The sequence below is a fragment of the Triticum aestivum genome, chromosome 1B, assembly GCF_018294505.1.
Source record: "Triticum aestivum cultivar Chinese Spring chromosome 1B, IWGSC CS RefSeq v2.1, whole genome shotgun sequence".
Lineage (NCBI taxonomy): Eukaryota > Viridiplantae > Streptophyta > Magnoliopsida > Poales > Poaceae > Triticum > Triticum aestivum.
In genome coordinates this window covers 257,043,191-257,065,544 of record NC_057795.1, presented here as the reverse complement: position 1 = coordinate 257,065,544, position 22,354 = coordinate 257,043,191, and the positions used below count along the sequence as shown (strand labels likewise).

The 22,354-nt window shown below is 40.4% G+C and overlaps 1 protein-coding gene across 1 annotated transcript in view; it reads right to left on the bottom strand.

Annotated features, from left to right (window-relative positions):
* Nucleotides 1–1,783: 1,783 nt before the first annotated feature.
* The window catches only part of LOC123118313 (probable metal-nicotianamine transporter YSL3), a 74,322-nt gene continuing 53,751 nt past the window's right edge, over nt 1,784–22,354 (bottom strand). Inside the window, exons 5-6 of the mRNA XM_044538597.1 lie at nt 4,981–5,167; nt 1,784–3,351 (exon numbers count right to left, since the gene is read on the bottom strand). Of these exons, the coding sequence (XP_044394532.1) occupies nt 2,221–3,351; nt 4,981–5,167 (1,318 nt within the window). The 3' untranslated portion in view covers nt 1,784–2,220. The remainder of the gene's footprint in view (nt 3,352–4,980; nt 5,168–22,354) is intronic.

Here is a 22,354-nt window from a genome sequence, read left to right as displayed (position 1 = left end):
AGGCGGTGCATGCTAGGCTTGGCCTGAGCACAGCCCCGTGTCCAGCCCCGTCGTGTGTGCCTCTGTTGGGGAAAGCTACACGATAGGGTCGCGTAAACACCCGGTAGGCTGTCCGGAGTTTAGTGCAGTCACTAGGGGCCCTCAGTTGTTTATCCACCAACGTGAAGCATGTGGCTTCCACTTTGCGTGGGCATAGTCGGTCCTCGAATGTGTGGTCTGCCAGGGCGGAGCATGGAGCTTCCACTTGTACAATATTGAAGTCTTCCTCAAGAGGATGATGGTTGAGCGGGCAATTATCTGCAGCCACTGGCCTAAAGTTGCAAGGACATTCAACACTATTGAAGGTTTAATATTCGCCTTCTGCTTTAGCAGCTTTCCAGATGAGATTCATCTATATTTTTATCGTGTATAATGCTACTTTCGAAAGCTTTTAGGTGTTGCATGTGAAACTTGGTGCTATTGTGTAACGACATAGCTAGCTATATTCCTATATGGTGTAACTAAGTGCTGAATCTATCTGCTACTGTACTCTGATATAATTCAATTATGAAATCATAGTTGTCATAATATGAATATGAAATATATAGTGTGTTTGGTATGAAATATTAATTTGATTACTGAACAGACTATCAATAATTGGTGAATTAGCTTGCTTATTGGGTTTTCCTATTGTAGGCGGTTTCTCAGACTACACCATGGGCGATGAACTCAATGGACCCACAGGGTTTCTAGAAAGTAGGCGTGTTGGATCAATGAACAGTCACACGCGACTTATGCCCGAAAAATGTTTGCGTTAGGCCACCTTGCACAAATGTTTCCACATAAAAATTGTGTGTTATGTACATACAAATGGAAACATTTGTCCATGATTCACTATGTGGGGTGTACATACAAACGAAAAAGAATGGGTCTGTATAATTGTCTGCGATGGCTCGCTCGATCAGACACGGGCTCTTTTTTCCTCATGTGTGTCACTGGAGTACCTATCACCGATGGTTTCAGGGTCGTGTGGGAAGGACCCCCCTATCACACACACAAGCAAGGTGAAAGTTTAAAACTCCGTCGCGGAAAGGGGGTAAAAACCATTTGTACATGACATCTCTACACTAGTGTATACATGGTAGGTACAAACATAATACAAACATAATGAATTCCAGATCATTCACGAGAAACGTCCTTTGAATAATTTAGCTAAATTATTGATTAGATGGTCTTTGAGGTGATGGCTACTGTTGGTCTCTGTGCCAATAGTTGAATGAGTCATCTATCAAAAGTAAATCACAAAAGAAATCACTTGGCAATGGTCACTATCAAGGCAAATAAGATTGCAATATTACGTAAAAAAAGAATGTAGTATGAGCATAATCATTTGTCGGTAGTTGAGGAAAAGATCCTTCAAAAAATAGTTCACTTAACTTCTGGCGTGCAGTTGGTCTGTACGCCAATTGGTGTCCATTCACGAAATATGTTCTTCGAATATTTCACATATATTTTTATTCATTGCTGTCTTCTCGGGTGAAGTTCGTCTTAGCGCCCATGCCTGCAGTTGGTCTCTTAAAATGCGTTCAAATAGTTTATTTAACTTCCAATTGGTGGCTGGAGTTGGTCTCTGCGCCAATTGGCACAATGGGTCATCTAGTATACATAGTTCAAAAAAAGTAGGGATAAAAGGATCTATAGTCTTTGATATTTTGGACAACTTGCAGGGACCAATGTGCACCATATGTTGTATGTTTCCACACTTCAACAAATAATTGACAATCATATCCATGACACATGTCTTTACATAGAGCCAAACATCATTTAAGTGTAAACACCTATCCATTGAATAACAATAAATTGAGGAATTTGTGCCTACATAGGCTACCACTATCTTTTGACATTATGAAACTACAAAGAGAGTGTAATAGTGTGGATGTACTTAAGCACTATTTGTAACTAAATAATAAGTACATGATATACAAAAGTATATTAACGTGCATTAAGAGAACGCACCCACATTTACATTAAAGCTGAATTCCTGGCATCTCCACTTTTTGTACAGTTTCTGCAATGCCAACTCTTTCAATGCCACAATGTTGAGATAGTGCTTCTAATGTTTGTAGTACTACTTGTAATGCTTGATCGACTTGTTGATAGCTACGGAGTATTGCTTGATCCACCCTCACAGACATATGTCCAAACAAATATTTAGTTACTTTTAAATATGAAATGCATTCCTCATGGCTTTGTTGGTGTGGAGATAGTTTTTATGAAGGAATCTGCCAAGTCAAGTTGTTTTCCACTCTGAATGAACTTCATGCACATGGGTGGCTCCACACTGAAAAGGGTGAGCATTGATGATGGTAGTGCAAATAGCCCATCTCCACACATCAAGCCCGCTGCAACTGCTGATGATAGTAAGGCGGCACTTTGGCTATTAATTTTAGTCCATATAAACATCACTATAGTGCCTATGCACATATCAATGGGGCCAGACGATCCGATGAAGAATGGCAATGCAAACACGGTGACATTGGGAATGTAGTTCATTATTTTCCAGCCTTTCCTCTGAGACACAATTGATAGTGTGTTCACTACAATGGCAAAGCATGCTGCAGCAAAGCAAAACTTTAGACAATGGTCAGGGAGCTCCTTGACACCTCCTGTGCCAACCACAGCGATGGCACGATAAACCCCAGCATATGGACATGGGTATTCCGAGTCTGGTGCTCCAATGGGAATGTGCGCCTTGGCCGTGTTTTGGAAGGCACGAAAGATGCATGGGGTAAGAATTGAACCAGTAATTATACCAAAAATTTGCATGATGACCAGGGCTCGTTGTGAGGTTAGTGTCATGTAACCTGTCTTCACGTCTTGTGTTGCTTGTGAGGAAACATGAAGGGCTGAAACCACTAGCCCACATGCTACAAGGCTAGCGACAATTGCACCAGGCTTGGCAACCCATGCTGACACGATGAAGATTGTGAACTTGGCGTAAGTATATGCAACATTCCAGTCCGTGAGCCCAGTTGCATAGGTATTGGTCAGTGCAAGTACCGGGATAATAATGTAAATTGTAAGGACATGAAAGAAAGTTATTTGGTAGAACATCCTTGGGATAATAATTCCACAGATTATTGCACCGACCATGTATGCAACCGCTGGTATGGAAAAAGGTATTCTATTTTCAAGGAATACCTCAATCCTTCTACGGTCGTCATAATTAAGACTTGGGTGTTTTCTCAAGTAGTTACCCACCACTGAATCTGTTTCTTGTTGTTTTTGTCTGAAGTCAATGAAGGCAGTGATAAGTAGTATAATGAAGTTGTAAATACCATCAACAACGATAAGTGTAACTGTAATAAAGACCTGTTCAATAACTTTGAAGAGTTAGATCCATAAATGCTAAAGGAAAGGATAGAAAAAGAAACTTCCTTACATATGGTTCACTAGATTTTATTTATGTTTCAACATCTACTATTTACTTGCGCATCTTTCCTAGCTTTAGTTTTATGAGTGACTTGACCCCCATAGTTTTGAGATGAGGAACCAAACAGTTAATATTTATGGTTGTCAATTTGATTATTTTGGAGACTATTCCATGCTTCAAAAATTAAATATTTCAAAGGATCAAGTGGAAATTTGCTAGGTCTGGTGGTGGTAATTTGACCGAAACTTCACCTAATTGTTGGAGACTAATTCGTCCTTGGAAAGTTAACAATTTAAAGAATCAAAAACAAAGTTGTAAATAGACATGCCAATATATCCTACAAACAATGAGTTAACACACTATGACTTTGAGTATTATTGTGAAGAAGAACTCGCATTATGGTTGTGAGTGAAATGGTTGCTGAAGTGAGAGTGCTATTCATCCAAGTTATGTAGCCAAAATGAAAAAGGTATAAAATATTCTTAGACAACCACAATTACAAAGGTTAGGTATAATCAAATTGTGTTGTTGTCAATGAATATTTTTACTTCTATTTCTCACATTCGGATGGTCCCTAAAAAGGGTAGATTTTGGTAACAATTGACAACTAGAAACAGGGCTTGAATGCTCTCGTATATAACTCTTGTGGGAAGTATCAAGTAGTGCGTATTTTAGTTTATTTTATTTTCGTGAAAACAACTTGCACTCAACTTTTGACTCTGCAAAATTAATCTTTCGCCCTTCACTGTAAATGACAATAGATAAGGTAGAGTTGGACTATAAGCAGGACTACAAAGTGAAATAGGTTGATAATTAATATGCTAAGTAAGGTCTGCTAAAGACTCTTAGCTGATATGTCAACGCGTAAAATCACTAATTAATTTGTTGGTATAAACAAATCCTACTCCCTCTGTCCCAAAATATAAGAACGTTTTTGACACTATGCTGTCAAAAATGTTCTTATATTTTGGGACCAAGGGAGTTTTATTTTACCAGTTCTTGCACATGTTTGACAAAAGAGGGAGAAGTTTTCTAATATTTGGGACTACTTGCTAAGAGAAGTTACTTCCAACCAATCTGAGTTTAGAAAAAATGGTTAGGACAAAATTATTAGATTTGTCTTGTATTTTTATAAAAAACTATATTAATGTACATGAGTCTGTAAAAGGGTGTAGGAGGAAAACAAAAAGACCCTAGACAATTCAGCGAGTTGTAACGGTTGTTTGTAAATTTGAACTAAGAGGTCACAAGGGTATGTTTGTCCCAACTAGCTCTGCCGCCATGTATTTTGGGGACAACCATGGTAAATCAACGCTCTTTCGTGAAAAACAACCGAAGTATATTTATATATTCTACAATAATTGCATCTAATTTTTTGATCGCACTGGGAAATGTGATTATAATCCGCAATATAGAGGTTAGTAATGGGACTTCATAGATACAATCAAACTAAGGTAGTATTTTATGAAGTGTGATCCTTTCTTTTCGTACAGAAGTAGTACCTTGGTAAAATTTAAATTAGATGAAATTCCAACCAACAAGTAGTTACTTAGTTCTTTTGTACATACCTTGTATCCATTTGATCCAACTAAACTTGTTGGACTACTAGTGTGATACCATTGCCCACTTTTTGTTTCAAGAAAAGGGAACAAAAACCCCCATGATGTGATGCCTCCGGCTAGCAATGTAATATTTACCATAGGTGGGCAAATCATTCCCACACCAATAAATGTTGTAGAAAAGTCAAAGAAGAACCTGTAGGCACATGATTATATATATCATTATCCCAAGTAGCTCACCAGTGTTTTCTATAAGGGATATACATGGCTATATACATTTGTTGTTTCTTTGAAATTTTTACTAAATTTGTATCATATATTTAAACTATTTAAAGTTCCAAATTAACATCTAGTTGTAATTAGAATAAATATGCTTATAGGGTGAATAATTACTTTTATAAGAGTCATACTCGTGCATCGAAAATGTCACAAAAATCCATCGGTATCCAACATATTAGAACATCTGTAAAGGAAAAATAAACATTGGGAAAAATGCACAAAGGACTATTTCATGGTATTGGAAAACATCAATAATCATGCATGTGTAATTCATATTTTTTTTCAAAATATAAATCATGTGATGTACATTGATATATGCAATTAGGGAGGGTAACTCTACACATAGTGGGGAGTATTAGGGCATGCATCTTAACATGATTTCATAGGTAAAATTCTCATGTGGCACTATATTGAACAATAAAAGAGAGAGAGCAATTGTATCTTAATCTAAATAGTTATCTTAGCACCTAATGCAAGATATCTTATAACTTCTCTATCACAAAAAGCATTAAGTAATGGTTGTTTCGATACAACACTAAGATATAGTTCATTATGACTGCTATAGCTAAACATCTATTAAAGGTGATTATATATAACTTAAGATCTAGTGTGTAGGGACTGCCCTTATAATGCATGCCTTATTTGTTCTATGATATATATAATGATTGTTGGATAATATCACAAGTTAATATTTTAGATTTTTCTCATTTATTTTTTCATGACACATATTATCTCATCATTTATCGTGATACATTATCATGATATGATACACAATCCTCTTTTCTTCAATTAACAGCATGCCACCTGAGCCAAGTTACATACACCTACTAATACATCCATGGTAAGTATCATGAAATATGTATTAGAAGATGAAACATCAAGATGTTCTAAATGGGAAGTTCGTTGTTGAATATAATTAGAGTAATTGTGAGTAAAGAGGACAATTATCGCGTGAATCAATTTGAACTATAATGCTTTCAACTTATATTCTTATTCCTTTGAACAATTCTTTTTCTAGGGTAAACTTATATTATCATTCGTTGTATCAATTATTTTCCATTTTCACGATCAATTGGATCAACTAGAACTTGTGAAACTTGGACATGAGATGTACACGATTAACGACGTGAGAATCTTGCATACTTTGTCCAGTGACAAGTTTTTTGATTTGTTTACTAAATCTTGACGAGCATCATCCTTCAAGAGGTGTATGTTGAATAAGTATCATGAGGCTTAGAGAGATGCAATGCTAAAGGGGGGGTGACTTAACAAATTCATCGTTAAATCTTGGTTGCGAGGATCAAGTATTCAACTTTATGGTTGAATGGATTATACTCTTTTCCCCTTGAGTGTGTTTTCCTGATGTTTCTCACACAATGTTTTTGATAGGGCAATTCATGCAATATAACAACACATACTATGCACGCCTTCATATTTTCCCAATGTTTTTTTTGGAGTTTTGACACATGGATATATGGATAACTGAGTGTTGAGAAACTTGGGCCTCCAGTGGAGCACCGCAACCAAGTCTCTCCTCTTCACGTTAAAGTGGGCACTTATCTCACACCCCCGAGTTACATAAAGAGGAATGCCCCCATTGTATGCACAATTGATGGATTATTAATAAAGAGAGTCTATCCCTATTTATTTCATTTCAATCTAACTTTCTGTACCTTCGCATTCATTGACTACTTCCTCTACGTCTAACTGACTCCCGCTCTGCAATCCTTGGACCAGACTCACCGGCAGAAGTTGAGAAATAAGGTACACTAGCACCGCCTCCTCCAAGTGCCTCTGTTGGTGACTCAAATTAAATTTTCTCCTGCATCGAGCTCTGGGCCGCCGATGGTCCACGTGTTCCTACATAGACCACTGACGACACTCGACGTTATTACCACTATGCATAGCATTAGTTCTTGCATCCATGCTATGAATAGATCTAGTGAAAGTAGCTCCACATAGTTGTTGGAGATGCTACCAGATCTAGTGGTGTTTTCTCCGCACGTATGCAATGCGACATGCTGCCCTTGGCCGCCATATCTGGTGGCGTCATCTTAGTATAAATCTATGTCAAAGGGGTTGTGCTACATGACCATTGTCAAGCCAGGGGTATGGCCTTGGTGATGCAGACAACCATCACGACCACCACCTTTGCATTGGAATGGGATTATGGTAGGATCATTATAATGCTTATTTTTGCCTCCTCATTTTTCTTAAATTTTCTATGTTACACTTAGCTTCTATCTTTGTATTGGAGAATTTTTTTTGCTTTCTTCGAAGAAAGAATTACACATACCCCCCAAAGGTTTCACGGATTGCCAATGAAGCCCCTGTACTATAAAACAAGGTATTTAATCCCACCTTGTTTCTTGAAAATTAGGCAAATCACCCTCTAGCCCGGTTATTTAGCGGTTTGGACAACCGGTTTTGCTAATGAGGCATGATTCAACAAAAAGGACAGAAGGAGGTGAACACAAGTCTTACATATCAGTCACACCATGTGTTGGATGTAGCGAGCATCGACCACACCTTCCTTTTGACCCCCCCCATCTTCTTCTCTTCCACAACTCCACCCCTTATCTACATACCACAGGCGACGAGAACATGTTCCACACATCTACATCAACATCCCCGACTACCAGACGAGTTGTAGTGATGAGCAGGCGATGCCAACAAGACTCATTGCTCGACCTGCCCGCATTCCCTGTGGACTAGGTGGCCGACAAGTGCTTCCTGCCAGCCCTGTTATCCCCACCACTCTTGCAATGGCCGCCCGTCTCATGTCATCACCTTTGCCGGCATCCACCTGACAACCAAGGTAGTCAGAATCCCGACTCGACTCGTAGAATCATATGACTTCACAACCCTATAGAAGCGTGTCCCACTATGAATCCAGAACTGGTAGAATCCATGTTGAGTCACGATCCAAATCATAGAATCCTATACAAAACTGTAGAACCCCGACTATGCTATGGACTATGTCCGATTCTAGTAATTTATCTAAGTCGTTTGTTTAGTTGTAGCAGAATAGTATGCCAGCATCCAAACCCCTCTTCACATTCCTCATGTCCCTTTATTCTCCTCCAAGCCCAAATGCTCAGCCGCCGACACCTTTGATCTATCTCTCAGAAACCCTATATCAACACTGAGGATCTGGCTTGTCGACGAATAGAATTGGCATGACAAGGAGGATGTGTCAATATTGATTGGAGAAGGTAAGCAAGACCCTTCAAGGTGCAGCGCTGCAGGTCAGCTACACAAGTGATCAACTATGCACATACTATAATAAAACCTTCTAAGTAAATTTGGTGAGTTAAATTTGAATGTCCTATATATTTCCCTCTCATATATGTTCCATACATACAAGCTAGATAGTAGATTAGCCTAGAAAAGAAGTGGAATACAACTAAAAATTGGAACCTAGGGTATATTACTATATAATATTGTAATATCAAGTTGTATTCCAAATTAGAAGCTCAAATAATGAGGCACCTATGATTTCACCTTCAAACCCCAAACATTCCCTTTGAAACCTGCCATTGCTTCACATGGAGATGCTCCAGTTACTAAGCAATGCACATCCCAACTTTATTGAAACTTTTTAACACAACATTTTGAGGTAATATGATGACACCATGCCAAGTCTCATATTTTCCATATTTCATTTATAGTTTTTTCAATGAAATACAAATAACCTCCAACTAAGTATTTCTGTTTTCATGCATTAATGTTTGATTTTCCCAAGCGTTTCAGAGATAAGACCTACAAAGCTACTCAGTAAATGAAATATGAAAGTTCTATCAGATTTTACATTTTCCTGTACATCTAGTTCTATATTTAATTATATCCATTAATAACCTAGAAATCCACTTAATGGTTTAAAATAGCAAAAGAACCATAATAAAATATAGTGCAATATTTTATTTTCAATATACAAAATTGTTGGAGCCTCTTGATCAATAGTTCAAATGTACTTTACATACTTCCTTAAGTAGCTATTTCAGAAATCCAAATAATTACATAAAAGATATGGAAATTAAGGTATATTAGTACTCCATTAGTTCCATAATGTAGGGCACATGGATTTTTAGAAAAGTCAAATTTCACAAAGTTTGACCAAGTTTCTGAAGAAAAACATTTACATCTAGAATGACAAATATATATCATCAGATTCTCCATAAGATGTAGGTTCATATTTCATATATTCGATACTACTGATGTAAATAGTTTTCTCTATAAACTTGGTCAAGTTTGTAAAGTTCCAATTTTTTAAGAAATTATACACACAACATTATGAAACATAGGGAGTATATAATAGTGAAATATAAGTTCTGGTTAAAAAACTGGAGCTCCCTAGACTTGCGCCTAACCCTAATTATTTGATCCTTTTGCTCAATGTACATCATACTAGTGATGAGCATGAACACCTACTTGTTAGTGGAAGCTACACATAAATGTGGCAAAATGTGATAATTGGGGAAAAAATCGCCAAGTACTTAGCTCTCATGGTGCCTCCATCCACCACTCTCTCAAAAACCACCAACATTGCCTTATACGACTCTATCCCTTCCTCCCACTCCATCTCTAGTCGACCAATATGGTGAGATTTGAGTTGAGGGCATGGCCCCTATTTTGACCAATGGTAGTTGAGAAGGAGCGAATAATGAATGATTCACAAAGGGACTAAATGAGACTACCATGAGATAAAATATCTTCTTTCCAAAGAGGTTCAGTTCAGGGGACAAACAAAGATCAGGACAAGATAGACTGAGCCCATTCGGTGACTTCCACAGTCGCCCTCACTAACTGGCTTGGATCTGAACTACGATTCAGATCAAGTCTTACCAAAATAGGATTTCCTTTTTTTCCCATATGTCACTTGGACTTTACTCTTTCCTCTTTCTACCCTTGTAATGGTCAGTGTGTGGTTGTCATAATTCATATCTCCTCCAGCTGCAACTTCAAGCAGCAGCGTTGGAGGGCCCACGTGGTGCTTTGGGATGTCCTACCTCACATTGATCTATTGTGGGGGCGCGCTCGCCACAACATGATCCTAGAGTAGCGTATGCATAGACCGATGCTAGAACCTACTCCGGAACTTACGAGAATCAACTTCATAGAGCCTGGCTAAAGCATATATGAGGTAGCTTACTAAATGCAATAGTTTACTTAGTTGTTAGTTATTTGGTGGATATGGATTCATATGTTTGATGTTGCTATATGTGTTGAATTTCAGTAATGGTAGACTTAGTAATGTGAAATCGAAATGCATCTTGTGGTAACTAATGTTAATATATGGTGTAAATCCATATGGTAGTGCAGGTTGTTATGTGATAAATGTTGCTATATGTTTGGGATGTTCTATACATTTACTAATTAAAATTAGCAATGCACTAACAAATATCTTTTTATTAGTACAATGTAAAATGTTACAATTAGATACTACTCCCTCCATCCCATAATATAGGAGCGGATTTACATTAGTTTATTATAAAAAACTGCTCTTATATTATGGGAAGGAGGGAGTATTAACCTATGGAATATGTGTTGGATGTTGCTATATGGTAAAATTTTAGGATCCAGTATTGTATGTTTCGTTTTTATGTTCGCTATCATCTAAGCTGTCAAGATCAATAATTTCTCCCCCTTACCTTTTCCCCTCTCACATCAATTTATTACTATTAGTTGATAATTTATACATAGTGGTGGAAGTCTTATTTGTTGAAATTAAAATCATATTAGGAAGTTATAAGATTAAACCTAAACTAATTGTTTTACTATTCTATTGCAAATAAGGAGATTAGAGAGGAACATGTACCACATGTGATTGCTATCATGATGTTTTGGTGCGCCATGTAAAATATTCAAAAATGCTCCGTACAGCATCACCAAAATGTGACAAGCCTAACAATATTACAATTTTGTAATAGTGAACAAAAAGTGTCGACAATTTAGGTGTTAAAACCTCTAAGTTTGATATGGAGCTAGATGTTGACGCCTGATTGTCCAGATCAAGGATTAGGGAGATCTTGCTTTTAGTTGTTTGGTTAGAGGCTAAAACACTCACGAATTTTCCAACTTCCTAAGAACTAAGGTCATTTCCAACCATGACCTGGAAACCGGACACTGGATCTGTCTGTGGACTAGGGGGACAGTTCGTGGACATTGATGTGGGAGTCGGCCATATAAAGCTATATGCATACATTTCAAGCCAGGTTTCAACTAAGCAGACAGATTACATGCAAACTAGATGATTTTCATATAAATGGATGACAACATTTACTTTAAGGACATATTTTAACTAAACTATACCGGACTAGGCTACATCTAGTCCAATGCCGGCCACGACGGATCTGCATTGCCACGCCATGTCTTCCCTATGTCCAGTATCCCACTCATCAGACTACAGCTAGCCCCCGATGGATATGCTTCAGCATGAGGGGAAGAGTATCCTCCCACCACCAACAGAAAGCATGGATGAGAGCTGGGTTTTGGGATGGGGAACATGGTCGTCGTGGCTTATGCCTTCGCAAAATGGGCAGGTCTCTAGCTATGCAAACTGGCGAGCCGGTGGCGGTGGCCTTCGGGGGACCCAAGTGGCGGCGGCCTGCCATGTTCTACTTTTCTTCTTTATCAGCGGTGGCCACCGACACACCAGCTTCATTATCATAGCGCCAGGGCATGCCCCATGCATTGTTAGCGATGTCATTGTCACTACCATAGTCAAATCTCTTCACCGTTGTGTCAACGTCTGTGAACATGGCTTCTTTCTTCGCCTTTCACACACATTGCTGCCATTGCTCATGACAGTTTTGCCAGGAGATGGATCTAGCCAGGCTGGACGGGCAAGGGTGGACAGATGATGCTGGTGGCGGCGGAGCCTGCTCCGGAGGGCTTGCCAGCAAGGCAGCATGTATCTGACTAGCTTGTCAGGCAACCAAGGTAGCTGCAATGTCGAAGAGCTCCTTCTACTCATAGGAGAGACTATCCCAAAGGACTTTGGAGTTGGAAGCCATGACGGGTGTAGTACAAGGAGGAGATGGAGAGTGGAGGTCCGGTGTGGTTCTTTACCGATGCTTGGCCACGTTTAAGTAGCAGGCCGATGCGGATGCCAATCGGAGAGTTGTTTAATGCCGGACATCACATGGATGGACATGTGGCACTTTGGGTGCCAGTGCAGGTTCCTCGGCACAAGCATTGGTTTAATGGAGGTAGGCAGGAAGATGGATGCCCTTTCAATGTGACGAGAAGGCATGCAACTCTGGTAGGAAGGAGCGCGGTTCAGGGAGAGGAATTTTGATAGGCCAGGTTTGTCGGAAGTGGGTGTGGTGGCTGTTCGGACTCCTGCAACGCCCCCTAGTTTGCTTCTGGTTTTGGGGGAAAAGGACATCCAGACTGACTCGTGTATCGATACAAGACTTTGTTGGATGACAAATCACGCTGAGATCACGTGGTCCGGACGGTTATGGACGGTTTGAGGGTCTGCTTTGGAGATTCTTTAATGACACAAGCAATTAGCCAGGTTTAGCACATGTGTAGGTGTAATACCCTACTCATGCTTTATGCGTGTTTGATGGATGATGGAATAATGATCCACAATCTCAGGTTTAGTGCTTGCAGCCAACTTGGGCGGTGTTTAGGTAGGTTACTAGCTAACCGAAGCACCCGTCTCTCCTTTTTCTCTCAATTTATTTTCTAAGGGTTTTATTGAACGCTTTTGGGATCCACTCTTCTAATGGCCATGGTCCTCCCCTTACATGCACATAAGGAGATTTCCACATCAGTCTCTTATGTAAAATATAAAAGCTACTTTGATCTTCGTATCCCATGTGCCTGACTCGGGCTCTCTAGGAGAGGCAGTCAAATGATTGTCGCCTAAATCCTAAGAACTTCTGAGGGGGGATGGTCTTGTCATGATAGTCTTATCGGCCCCACATGGAAGTCTTTGTAGTTTGTGGAAGCCATAGTGATTTCATGGCGTTAGTCAAAAAGTGGCCATGTGTAGCCTCATCAACTTGATACGCTTTCCCCCTTATCGCATGGTCAGTAGCAAACGTCATCATTACTTAACATGTGGTGGGCTGCAAGAGATAACCTGGCTAGCATTTAATAACCGGTCGACCATTCCCCTGTGCCACATTAAATGCTTTGTGAGAAGGTTTGTCATGCCCGACAAGGTCGCTTGTTCCTGAGAAAACCATGCCTAGAGTTTTCGCTTTGCTTGGGGTCCTAGTGGTGCCCGTGAGTACACCAACGTGCAACCGCTCCATGGTTGCATGAAGTGTCATGCTCGGAGCATGATCCCTCCTGGTGCATGGGGCACCAACTACCTTATTATGTTTCTATGTCATAGATGATTATGATATGCTTGATTGGCTTGTAATAATACTGAATGATACTAAGCTTCTTCAACATAGGCTACAACTTATCCTTTTGAATTGTGTAAAAAAATCTTTTGGGAGGCCCATTTGAGTGTGCCCGACAGTAACTTGGCTTCGAGTGCACCGAGATAGGAAAAGCTTCCTCCCCATAGGAAGAGAGAAGGAAGGGTCAGGATATCCTACATATGTTGAATGCAAGTCCTCCTCAGCATGCACTTGACAACTTGTTTAAGAAGATGTGGCTACTGGGGGTTACAATTCAAACACTTCTCGTTGAGGTTAATATTGCCAGAAACTACTCTTGGAAAGGCTTTAGAATATATGAGTATACTGGTGGATGTTGTTGTATATAGAAGAAACATTTATCATTGGAATCTAAAAAGGTGACTACAATAGTGAATGTTTTTAAACACTGAAGAAACAACGACTAGTCGATAGCTACATAGGTGACTACACTGGTAGATGGTGTTGGACATAGAACAAACAATGATCATCATTTACATGCATACCCCTGAGGTTAATGAAATGCACATGCATTGTGATGACTGAAATGTGTACGTGTATATCTAATCGATTTGATAAATGACTATAGTGAGTACTATGTTGAACTCAATTGTAATTCAGCTTATGTATAGTTCTGTTGGGTCTCATGTAGTGCTTAATTGAGTTTTTTAATGTTGGTAGTATGCAGTGTTTTTTTAATTCCTAAAAAATACTACCATGATCAAAACAAAGTGTGTATCAATGTTACATGAAATACCAATAACAACTGAAGTAGGCTACTCGTTCAATGATGATCGATAGACATGCTCACCAGTGGTAGTCGCATACCACTAATAAGCACATGCGGCTTATCGCTCGTGACCACTTACTAGTTGCATGAAATGATGAGCGCCTCGCTCTTTAGCAAAGTGGAAGAGAGCATTGTCGCTAGTAAACCTTCCTATAGTAGTGTTTGTTTTTTCTCGTTGCCATAGCCACTACTAATACCAAGCCGCGTTAGCCTATTCTTCATCTCTTTTGTGCACTAGCCTCCTGACCCCCCCTAGACATGTTATCATGTCGCCAATCTGTCCCATGAACCTTTCTAGAAATAAATAGGAGAATCACCATCGTGGCCAAGCTTTTAGAGATGATGGCCTCCCCATCGATCCTCACTCGTTCCATCAGACCATAGCAGCTACATCACCGTGGAGGCCAGAAGATAATGTAGGGTTAGAACATAGTCAATGTGCCTTGAATATCCAGAACCACCTCTACCTCAGGGAAACACACACATGGGACATGCCGCCTCAACCTAGCAAGTGTCCCTCGCTCATTTGCATTTTCTCTCATCCTTTGCCTAGAGACAACATCGGTCCAGTAGTTGGCTAAGCCCATTAAGAAATACACATTCCCTTGCCAATTCCATAGCAATAATTCTCATTTATTTTCTATTCGAGGTGGTGTGATCAAGACTTTTTTTTGTGTTCCCATGTAGTGAGGCATATTTCCTCAACTGTGCTTCTGACACCAGCTAGATTCTAGTTGTAATGTCATATTACATGCGCTTGCTAGTTAGGGCTATAATTGAACCCCCCCTTTCACTTTGAAACTGATAGCAATGAACAGACATGGCTTGAACTATAGTCTGATCCGCTGGAACCACTTCCTTAGTTTTTCCAAATTATAAGTTGCACTTATTTTTTCTCTAAATATTTACACTTTTTCAGAGAAGGGCTATTTTGATGATTCCTATCTGTGAGAGAATAACACCTATGTCCTAGACCATTCCTTCTAAAAAGGCCAACTAAAAAAGCTTTTAAAGTGTTGCCCATCGATTTTCTTGAATGTTTGTGGATTGGCTATGCTATTTTGTGCAATTTATGCATGTGATTGTGTATGCGATTTATGTGTACTACGGGTGCTACATGCAAAGTACTAAGATTCAACATAATCTAATGATAGAACTTGTGAACAACTAAACATGCTAAAGTAACAATTACAATGAATGAAAGAAAAGTCCATGAGACCTTAAACACATGATTTACTTTACATCACTTCGACATTTATTTACTCCCTACACCCCTTCTTCTCCAACACAATGTCTTGTTGTTTCTCTCCCCAGCCCCTCTGACGTCCTGCATACAATATGGTTTCCCATAGTTGATGCTTTTTGTACCACAATTTTCTAGGGTAGACATATTCTATTAAAACACCTTAGTCGGTTGGCTACATTAATTTGTGCCCCGAACCGATGGGGCTTGATTTAAACACCCGGATTTGGATGGCCTGATTCCTTTACCATTGAGCCCCTCAAGTCTAACCTAAGCCTTTGGCAGTTATTTAACTCCTAGGTTGGAAGCCTACTTTTTGACTTTCTAGTAATGCAACTAAGCCTGACAACTGGTCTATATCTTCACCGTTCCATACGCCCACCTTTACTTGATTGATTATACTAGAATTCTTATCCTCGTTATGCACTTATGATAGTTATGTTATGCTAAGATGGACTTTGGCTACTATTCCATTACCTTGATGAACTTTTTATCATAAATTATCAACACGAGAATATGTTGGATCAAATACCACTTGGTACAATGATAACGAATGAGGTTAAACGTAGTAACCTCATTCATTAGCTAGATCAAACCATATTGCCATCGAACATAACTAGATAACGTGCAACCACACTTTGTCTTCATGGGGAGGTCGTGACTCAGTATATCAATATGCCTAATATTGTAATCATCTCTATGAGCGAGATAACTAGAGTTGGATCAAATATCACTTGGTACAACGATAACGAATGAGGTTAAACATAGTAACCTCATTCATTAGCTAGATCAAATCATATTGCCATCGAACTTTACTAAATAATGTGCAACCACACTTTGTCTTCATGAGGAGGTCGTAACTCAGTATATCAATATGCCTGATATTGCAATCATCTATATGGGCAAGATAAGTAGAGTGTGCTATCTCGGTTGGGTAGCCCGAGTCTAACTTGTGACGGCATGTATACTTGGCTTATTGACGTCAGAGTATGAATCCTAATGAGGATAAGTGGAGTTACAGAGCTGGCAGGATCTAGTATCTCTCTTCCAATGCATTGCCTGAGACTATTAGTGGTGTAATGAAAGTGACATATTGGCAGAAAATATATTTTGGAGTAACTATGGTCCACCCATAATTGGTAATGTGCCAAGAAAAGGGGAAAAGGGAATGCTCCATAGTGTGTGTAAAGTATGTAGTCTTTTTAGAGTGTAAACCTATTCAAATAGCCATGTCATCCGTCATTGAAAAAGTTTGGTCTATTTCACACTATTTGGCCGGTGTCGATTCAGGATGCATAAAATTCTCTAATAATACTGCCGACGATTAAACTTGGAAAGATTATGTTTGTCGTGTTGTCATCATGAAATAGGATATTGTGTGAAGTTATGAACTTCAGATGCTAGCCAAGAAGTGGCCATGAGAGTGTTAGTTTTCAAAGACCGCGAAAATCTATAGATGAACATGAACAGTTCATGAGAATGAATAGAAAATGATATATATTTTTATGCTCTATCTTCGACACAGCATAGTTAATCTAGTAATTTATCTTTGTACATATATTTTTCTATGCCATAATATCTAGACTTGCTTGGATAGTTGTTGTATTATTATATGATTTTGGTAGGTTTTGATTGCTTCTCCAGGGATATGTGTTCGTTAGTTATGTTGTGTGTACATTCAAAGTACTCACTTAAATTTTTCATGTCACCAGATCCAACAGAGGATTCGTCTTCCACTAGCGAGAAGTAGAAGTGTTTCTGTGCTAGGTGAGTAACCCAGGATTAGCCATGTGGTGTGTCGCTCCTAGTCCATGCTTCCCCTAGTAACTATTTTCCCATTGCCCCTACCTCTTCATAGGACACTTTTACAATGTTATCATGGACCCTCCCTCCTTGTTACGTGTCTCTACCCTTCCCTCTCTAATCCTAAGCGTACAGCCCCACAGCCCAACCTTGTTGAGCCTTGCCTCCATCAAGTAATTTGGTTAGATGCATTACTCCACCACCTCCATCCAGGCCCCTTCACTAGTAATCTCTAGAAGCACTCGCTTGGCCCTCTCTCTCAATAGGTCTACTCCGGTGGCCATAGGTCATCAATGCTAGGGTACACAACAACTAGTTTTCCACCCCATGCATCAGTCGAAGATATCACAATAGTGTGCGTGTTTACAACATGGTGCCACATGAACCACACAACTAAGAATGGTTCACAAAGCCATTTGTGGCTTTGTTAGTATCATAATTTTTTATTAAGTTTGGAAGTCAAAGGAGATAATAATTTTACCTATATGTGTAATTACATTATATATATTGCATTGTTTGGCTGGTCATAAAAATTTACGTTATGTACCATTATGAACCTAAAAATATAGTATAAAATAACATAATATGCATTTTTTGTGGTCTTAAGGTATAAGTTTTGTTTCTTATGCCAAATATTGCATAGTGAATCAACGTGAATTTCACTATTTCTATAAGAAACATACATTCTTAGCGAAATGGCGTAAGAAAACCATAGGTGCAAAACAAATTATTCTGCACCCTGGCTGATGAATAGCATTACTATATACCGTCTCTTCTAGAAGCAAGTTCTGAACCTTCATCAGGGAGATATAGAACTGCCATGTGAATAGAAAAAGTGTATACATTTTTGGTGGTTTTATCTATTTAATAATTAAACTAGTGTAGGGAGGATGTGTGTTCTATACCGTCAGAAAGCTATGTATTAGGAAAAAAGTTCATATAGTACACTATTTGAAATTCCTTAGTCTAGGACTGTTTTGAAAGTGGTACAGTACCTATCGGGTGGCATCTAGAGCATTTTTTTGCGAAAAAAATTCAAACTATTTGTTGGAACAATGCGAATGATATACCATATGAAAGATATTGGCAAGGCCAATTTTTTCGTGTAAAACAATCTTCTTAATTCCCAACCATTTAAGATCAGTTTTGTAATACGAAAATGCAGACCATGTTTTTTGCCGGAACTAAAAATCGACAAGTGAAGTGCATTCGATAGGCAACCAAACTACAATGTCAAAATAGAAAACTGCACTCATTTTTTGGGTACAATTTTGGCGACAGTTTACGAACTATAAATCAGACGAGGCGTTTGATGTACCATTGGAAAGCTATGGTTTGGGTGAACTTTTTGTGGAACGCTTTTCGACTTTATTACAGTTTAAAAGTATTTTCGAAAATAGCGCGACACCCATTGAGTAGCACAGAATGTTCTTTCGTCAAAATTTTGAAACTACTGGTCAGAATGTGTCAAATGACAGTTCACCGTACAGATATTATCAAAGCAAAACTTTTGACATAGCACTCTTCTTAATTCTTTATGGTTTAAGAGCAACTTTGGACAAAGTTAATATTGAGTTGCATTTTCCAAAAAAAAAAAATTGTTGGACCCAATAAGCAGAACAACATCTGATGACATGTTATGAGTGCCAATGTAGTTCACTGTTCTTGAAACACATTGTATCACACGAGGTGAGAGCTTTTCACATGGGGGTGAACACCGAAAAAATTGAAGTGAACGACATAATTGTTTTGATCTTTTTTTAGTCAAAGAATCATTAATCGGACAGAGGTGCAAAGCGATAACAGTAAATTACAAGTACTGTTTTTCAAGTGAACTACATCCGCAAAAAAAAGCGAACTTCTTAATGACCTTCTTTGTAGTTCTCTACCACACAGTTTTAGAAGCACATCAACAAGAGTGTGTAATGCAACACAAATGTTGTGTACTGCTTTAATCTACCTTTGGGTTTTCCTCAAAAAATAATAGCATACCACATGGCCCGTTACAAATGAACTACATCATTTTTGCATAATTTACAAATGAAGTCCCTAACATTTGCGAAATAACCTGAATGGAAAATGTTAACGGTTCCATTTTCTTCACACAATGAACCGCAAACAATAGATTTAGTGATGATAATGGTTTGATAATCATTGAACGGTTGGACTGCACTACGTGGAAATAGAGGATTGCACACAACTATGTTGAACCAAACCCAAATATGTGATGCACTACACTGAACATTTTTCATCAAAAATCAATGAACATCGAGGAACAGACAAACATTTAGTAGACAATATGGTCAACAACATGCACTGTAAAGAGGCCACCGAGTTGGACACCAAGCTACATGCGGGTGGCGGTGAGGACTGCACTACATAGAGAGTAGGAAGAAAGGTAGTTGCCCTGGTCTTGGGGGATACAACAACTTGGTGTTGCTACTCTTTTTTTGGGGTTGGTAGCTACTGTTGCAGGAGTCTGATCTCCACCCATTTAGGAGCAACGTAGCCCTCACATATGCCCAGGGGTGCCGTGAGCTCCTGAGAGAATCATGTACTTGTGATGGCGGCCGATCTTGACAGAAGAGGGGGCTAATGGAAGGACGACAATGATGGACCCTGACCCCGTTGTGGAAGGAGCAAATCGAGGATGAGGAAGGCCAATCCAGGTCGGAGGGGAGCATTCCAGATTTGGCCACTGTAGGGGTGTGTCTCACAAGGATGGTGGCACGTCTGGTGTGCATGTCAATGGAGGCGCCAGATAGTGTGGCCCCTGGTTTATCGATTTGGTAGATGAGTGAGAGGGGTGGCACAAATGGAGAGTTGTAACCTCAATCCTTGCTACTGGCAGCACCTTGCGCCATGCTCGATCTACTGGGTGGATGAAGATCTCAAGGAGAGGGACGCCTCCATGGCTTTGGGTAGGTATTCTATTATGTTGCCACACCTTAGGACTTTGTGTTAAGATGCTTGCTTCGGGTGTGGGGGAAGCCGGCATGAGGTGTTGAAACATGAAAGATCGGGAGGAGGCGAGTTGGGAGTGGAGGTGTAGTAGTGTCGAAGAAAGATGGTGGTGAGGAGGGACCCGTGCGCTAGCTCCATAAAATGTCAAGGAAATTGGTCAAGAGATTTGCATGGTGTGGGGATTGGGGGCGAGTCATGCGTTTTGGGGTGGGGTGCGGTTGTGGGGTGAAGAAGCGAGTGGCTGGGTGGGGGAAGGTATGTTTTCAAAGTTTGTTGGAGTTTAATTCGGTTTGGGGTGGATATCCGGCTCTGTTGATATATAGAATAAAAGATTTGACATGTAGAATAAGTTTGTAAGGGTGCTTGTGGAGATGGGTCTACTCCACTAACAACTTTAAGACCTTATTCTACTAACAAACCACCTTATTTTACTAAGATGAAGAAGCAGAAAAACACAAAAATGAAATACAAATAAAAAACGCACCCCTGCCCTGCGACCCACCACTCCCCCGTCAGCTCCACACGACCACTAACCTCCCTCCCCATGTGGCTGCGGCGCCCCATACCACCACCAGCAGCCCCAGCCCCACTGTACACCACCACCAGCCCGGCAGTCGGCGACCACAAGACAGCAGCGACCACCGTAGCGCCCCACACCATCACCTCCTCTCACTCTCGGGCAGCACACCTCCCGCCGCCACCCCACGATGTCACGCTGCCACCCCCCACCCATGCTCAACGACTGCCATGCCTCCTCTTACTCACAGCCAATGTGCCTCCCCTCCCCAACCGCATCGTATAGCCACTCCCCCACCCCACCTCTAATGCCACCTCATGGCGCACGGTCTCACTGGATAGCCGGATCTTGGTTGCCCGGGGACCCAGACACTGCACTTGTCAAATCTAGCCCCCGCATGACTATGGGCACTGGAGACCATGGCAACAAGTTCGCCGAGTATGGATCATATCGCATCCAAGTACCCCTTCCACGGATCCCATGTTGGCAGTGGTTTTGCAACCAGACACGATGGTGATTCCCTGCTCTTTTGTCACCCTTCCTCGCCTACCCAATGGCATGCACGTGTGGACGCCCCATCCGATGACTCCGACAAGTACTCATCCAAATCTGCAAGGATTCCGCCCCTTCCTCCACGCCTACCCCCCAGACTCTGGCATTTGTCCTGCAGCGAAGTAGCGAGCGAGTTGCCTCCTCCCCGGCATGGTCAGGCTCCATGGTCGGGGCCCCTGTCTTTGTGCAAGTTCACCGGCCACCACTTGACTCTATCGGCCTCCTCTACCAGGAAAGCTCAAGGGCATAACTCTCATGCAGTTCAGCACGCACTCCAATGTGTTTCAGTTCTTCAACCACCTATCTATTGCGGGTCACTTGTGATCACGAAGAAGGAGGACGAAAACAGCCACTTTAGTTGGAGCAGTAGGGGATTCTCAGTGGCACTTCTATCTTTGGATGTCGCTATCGTGAAGTTCGGCAGCGCCCATATTGCAGTTTCTTATTACTTTTATTTTAGATAGGTGCTTCACTACAGTTATGGAGCCAAATCCAGGGGATCTTGAGTAGGGGGTCCCATGCTATTAGCCTTGTTGTGGTGGTATCCGAGACACAACTTTTACCCATGTTCGGGCTCTCTCGAAGAGATATTACGCTACACCCCTCTTTGATTGTATTGATCGTGGGGGTATAGAGTACATGTTGATCTACCACAAGATCATGTGTGTATGAGAGTTGTCTTCTATGGTCTAACCCCTCGTCTTATAAAGACAATGGGGAACCTAGGGTTTACCTAGGCCAGTTACATCTACAGCTAAGTATTCCAAAGACGACCTCTAATTCTTGTAGTATGTAAAGTCTTCGACATATATCCACCTTAGCGCTCATTGGCCCTTCAAGTGTGGACCACC